This window comes from Myotis myotis, unplaced genomic scaffold (genome assembly GCF_014108235.1).
Source record: "Myotis myotis isolate mMyoMyo1 unplaced genomic scaffold, mMyoMyo1.p scaffold_m19_p_2, whole genome shotgun sequence".
Classification (NCBI taxonomy): domain Eukaryota; kingdom Metazoa; phylum Chordata; class Mammalia; order Chiroptera; family Vespertilionidae; genus Myotis; species Myotis myotis.
The window spans coordinates 90,481,159-90,486,455 of NW_023416324.1; the positions used below are offsets into that span (position 1 = coordinate 90,481,159).

At 45.7% G+C, this 5,297-nt stretch overlaps 1 protein-coding gene across 2 annotated transcripts; it reads left to right on the top strand.

Annotated features, from left to right (window-relative positions):
• The first annotated feature begins 535 nt into the window (after nt 1-535).
• Nucleotides 536-2,556, top strand: LOC118677216 (FAS-associated factor 2-like). 2 transcript variants are annotated; one of them, XM_036352168.1, is made up of 2 exons: nt 536-847; nt 1,064-2,556. In XM_036352168.1, exons 1-2 carry the CDS (start codon nt 581-583, stop codon nt 1,916-1,918), a joined length of 1,122 nt encoding a protein of 373 aa, XP_036208061.1. In that variant the 5' UTR covers nt 536-580; the 3' UTR covers nt 1,919-2,556. The 2 variants fall into 2 exon arrangements, with proteins under 2 accessions (XP_036208061.1, XP_036208060.1); XM_036352167.1 differs by having other exon boundaries at nt 536-2,556.
• Nucleotides 2,557-5,297: the final 2,741 nt, after the last annotated feature.

Sequence of the window (5,297 nt, forward strand, 5' to 3'; positions counted from 1 at the left end):
CATCCACTATAGTTACTCAAAACAAAATTTGGTAAACAAGATTCTCCTAGTGCCAAGTGGGTGGGCTGACCCATTTTGCAAGCACCTTTAACTCTTTGGGTATAACAGAGCAGTACCAAGGCCCCCATAGCAGCAGGGAAAAATACTATATAAATTTGTAACTATCAACAGGAAAGTTGCAACTGGGACCTCATAAATGCCTGTTGACTAAAATTTGTTGAGATTGAGAGCTATGCTTTATGCTGCAAGGGAGTCATTAGTCTCTCCAATCTGCATCTTCTGCTGAATGTCTAACCACTTGTAAGTGGCCAGACTGTCAAGGAAAATAGTGGCTAAGTGCTTCCTTTTCCAGTGAAAATGACAAGGGAACTCAGAAAAAAATCTACCTTAGACTATATAAATTTACTTTTATTTTTTTTAATGTATATGCAGGTTTCACTTAAAACTTTACCTTTAAAAATAGAAACAAAAGAGAGGGAAATATAAAAATTGATCTGAAGATGCAAGAAAGACCCGGCAGAGAGATCAGTTCCGGCGGGTGACGGTGCGGACGGGTCAGAAGCGTAGAGGCGGCGGCAAAATGGCGGCGCCTGAGGAACAGGATCTAACCCAGGAGCAGACAGAGAAGCTGCTGCAGTTTCAGGATTTGACTGGCATAGAATCTATGGATCAATGTCGACATACCTTGGAACAGCATAAATGGAACATAGAGGCTGCTGTACAGGACAGATTGAATGAGCAAGAGGGTGTACCAAGTGTTTTCAACCCACCTCCATCACGACTCCTGCAGGTGAACACAGCCGACCACAGGATCTACAGCTATGTTGTCTCAAGACCGCAACCAAGGGGGCTGCTCGGATGGGGTTATTACTTGATAATGCTTCCATTCCGGTTTACCTATTACACAATACTTGATATATTTAGGTTTGCTCTTCGTTTTATACGGCCTGACCCTCGCAGCCGGGTCACTGACCCCGTTGGGGACATTGTTTCATTTATGCACTCTTTTGAAGAAAAATATGGGAGGGCACACCCTGTCTTCTACCAGGGAACGTACAGCCAGGCACTGAATGATGCCAAGCGGGAGCTTCGCTTTCTCTTGGTTTATCTTCATGGAGATGATCACCAGGACTCTAATGAATTCTGTCGCAACACCCTCTGTGCCCCTGAAGTTATTTCACTAATAAACACTAGGATGCTCTTCTGGGCGTGCTCCACAAATAAGCCTGAGGGCTACAGGGTTTCACAGGCTTTACGAGAGAACACCTATCCATTCCTGGCCATGATTATGCTGAAGGATCGGAGGATGACTGTGGTGGGACGGCTAGAAGGCCTCATTCAACCTGATGACCTCATTAATCAGCTGACATTTATCATAGATGCAAACCAGACTTACCTGGTGTCAGAACGCCTAGAAAGGGAAGAACGAAATCAGACCCAGGTGCTGAGGCAACAGCAGGATGAGGCCTACCTGGCCTCTCTCAGGGCTGACCAGGAAAAAGAAAGAAAGAAACGCGAGGAGCGAGAGCGGAAGCGGCGGAAGGAGGAGGAAGTGAAACAGCAAAAGCTGGCAGAGGAGAGGCGGCGGCAGAATTTACAGGAGGAAAAGGAAAGGAAGTTGGAGCGCCTGCCCCCTGAGCCTTCCCCCGATGACCCTGAAAGCGTCAAGATTATTTTCAAATTACCCAATGATTCTCGAGTAGAGAGACGATTCCACTTCTCACAGTCGTTAACAGTTATCCACGACTTCTTATTCTCCTTGAAAGAAAGCCCTGAAAAGTTTCAGATCGAAGCCAACTTTCCCCGGCGGGTGCTGCCTTGCATCCCTTCAGAGGAGTGGCCCAACCCGCCGACGCTGCAGGAGGCCGGACTCAGCCATACAGAAGTTCTCTTTGTTCAGGACCTAACAGACGAATGACACCTTTTCTTCTTCTCCCTTCCCACCCCAACTCCTAAAAGAAATGGAAAAGAAACAAAAAAAAAAAAAAAAAAATTCACATTATTATTATTATAATACAATATTTTTTTAAAGACTGCTGCATCCTAAGGAAGGATCAGAAACCATGCTGCCTGCAAGAGTCACCACCTGTGTGCGCGCGAGGTTAGTGATGAACGTTCCGCCGGCAGCCACCTTCCCCTACTGCCTTCGCACCACACACCTTCCAGTGAGAGGAGGCTCTTCACCTCCACCCCCGCCATTGTCCCAGCGGGGAAGGGGACATTCCCACTAGTTCTCATTCATTCTTGCTTTTATGGAAAATAAAAGTGACAAACCTCCATCAACCAGCTACTGCAGCATCTCTAAGGACTTGTTTTCCTGCCTCCAGGGAAGAGAAGGCACAGAGCAGAGATGTTCTTTAACTTCCCACAATTTATGAATAACTTCTACTTTTTTTTTTAGTTGCTTTGTAATGACCAAAGGAATGAGGCTGACATGGGTGTATTTTTCCCCCCTTTATTTGATAACGCGCCAATTTTTAAACCCATGACATGATTCATCCCCTGGGCTTAGCCCACAAGAGTATAATAAAGATGCCCTGGGCTGGTTTGTGCTTATTTCTGCCATTGCCCTCGAGTTCCCAGAAAAAAAAAGAAAAAAAAAAAAAAAAAAGGCCCGGCAGAACCCCAAACTACCAATGAGAGTCATGGGCCCTGCAGTTTGGTGTAGAGCCCATCCCCGCCTGCAGCCTGTGTGGCCCATTGACAGATCGAAATGGAGAAACTTGTTTCAAACAAGAAGGGAACTATCTTCTTAATTCTTTATGTAGCTTATTGTCAGTTAATGTTTCAAGGTGAGTACAAAACCTACTCACCCTCATTTTATAGAACAAAAACTACCTTTGCCCTGGTGTGGTTTGGAAGCATATGTGAAGAGGCCACACTGTACAGCGGGGTCAGTGCTCTGAGGGAGACCATGGTGCTCCCCACCCTCCCCGGCCACGGAGGGCTTCCCAGCGTAGAGTCAAGCTGACCTGACATGCTGTCTTTCCCCCATGAGGCTCTGGGGGAGAAGTATGCCAGCACAAAGGAAAAAGCAACAGAAACAGAAGGGGAAGCCTGAGACTCCTACTCTGCAGTTTTGCCTGAGGCCAAACTGCTTCAACTCTTGTAGGCAGAGAACCTACAAGCTGAAAAATCACTGTATGTCTTATGTGGAAAAGGATGGCTTTTGGCCAGTTCAACTCACATACAGAGATGGGAACAAGATAGCTAGACAGACTTGGCCGAGACATCTCCCAAGAAGCCCTGCTTAGGAGCATGAGTTAGCTTCCTTCCTTATGTTGAAGGCAATTTATCCCATGCATGCTTTCTAACAGGTCAGATTTCTTCTTTGATGGGTTTTGAAAAATCAAGCCCAAGCCCTTCGAAGCTAAGGCTTAGTAAGTCCTCTCCCCCTTGCCTCCCAATCATATTAGTCCTCTCATTAATTGTCTTCACTCCCTCACTGAAACCTGGCCCATCTGAGAGTTAGCACACATAATTAGGGTGACCATATAATTTATCACCGGAAGTGGGGCACGTTAAAGAGTGAAAGGAGCGTGAATAGTAATTACTCCAGACAACAGGCACACGCTGGGGCCCATGATGAACTCATCCCCATTAACACAAATAAGCTGCAGAGTGGAAGCAGAACTTTCCCAGACTCCTCAGCAGCTCCCATCTCTGGGTCGCATGCTCCCTTCCTGCTGGAATTACCTCGGAGTGTTTCATCCAATGTCAAAAAGAGTGACTGTGCAGGACTTCTGATGCCCCAAGTGTAAGGAAGGCATGTTCCCCTTACAATGTGAAATACTGAGAGAGGAGCAGATCAACATTAAGCTTGTTAAATGCCAAGATTTTAAGGAATTCTGGAATATTTGTTTATAGAAAGTTCACATTACTCCCTCAAAAAACCCTCCTGTCCCAGTCAGAACTGAGAAAATAGGACTTTACAGAGACAGCTCTGTGGCTGCTAGATTCTGTGTGTAGGGATTAGACTGAGAGCCCTGAGGTTGGCAGTGAAAACTTACACTGACAAGTCACCCATCTGTAGAAATAACACAGTCTAAAATCCTATATAATAAAAGGCTAATATGCAAATAGACCGAATGGCAGAACGACCAGTCACTATGATGTGCACTGACCACCAGGGGGAAGACACTCAATGCAAGAGCTGCCCCCTGGGGGTCAGTGCACTCCCACAGGGGGAGGGCCACTCAGCCAGAAGCCAGGCTCACGGCTGGTGAGTGCAGCAGCAGTGGCAGGAGCCTCTCCCGCCTCCACAGCAGTGCTAAGGACCCCTCAGGGGCTGTCCGATGGAGCGGGCCTAAGCGAGCAGTTGGACATCCCCTGAGGGGTCCGAGACTGTGAGAGGGTGCAGGCTGGGCTGAAGGACCACCCCCAGTGCACAAATATCGTGCACCATGCCTCTAGTATGATTATAAAATGTGTGTGACTGAGGAGGCCTAGGCAACATTCAAACATAACTGGAGGACCAAGGGATATCTTCTGTGTGAAATAGAATGGATCAAAAGGAAAGTGGTAGCCCAATCAGTTCAATTAAAATATCTGAAGACAGACTGTCTTAACCAAAGAAGATGGTCTGCATAGTCTGAGAGAGAATCCAATGACCGTGCACCTGAGGTGCTCATCAAGCCCAGGTGAAGGGAAGACTAACCCTTTCAGACAGGGGCACAATGGCTACAAAAGTGGGTTTCTTTGTTAAGAAGCAAGGAAAGCCCCTTAAATTTTGACACGGCTTGAGTGAAAGGAACCACCTAAACCCTCCAAAACTCTTCTCAACAACCCACTTCCCTTTCTTCTAACTCTATTTATCAAGAAAACTTCTGAATGGCCCTACATTTAGACAAACATTCTCTAAGCCTCTGAATACATGAATTACTCATCAGCAGTGCTTTGTTGATGCATTTCCTCACCAACAGTCATATCCAGAATCCAGAATTCTCCTAAAACATTAAGAAGATTAAAGATGACAGTTTTAAGATCTAACAGTTTGCATATAAAATCTCACAGAGAAATTCTCACATTAATTTAAATTAGTAGAATGCAAAGAAAGTAGAAACATAAACACTGAGAATGTAATGTTACCAAACTTAAAATATAAGCATTCAACCAAATTTTCCAGTCCTTGGAGAACCCAGTTGGTAGGGTCTGGATAATGTCCAACAAATGAGCTGCTAGTACAGTGACCAGACAAGATTCACAAGGCATCAATGAAATGGCGAAATCTTCCTGGTTCAAGAACTGACTCCCAATGTATCAGGTCTATCAACTGTATTTAAGTTGAATGGGCTCAA

What these genes read in the sequence shown, in the direction of transcription:
- LOC118677216 (XM_036352167.1), top strand. Translation starts at nt 581, where the DNA reads ATGGCGGCGCCTGAGGAACAGGATCTAACCCAGGAGCAGACAGAGAAG.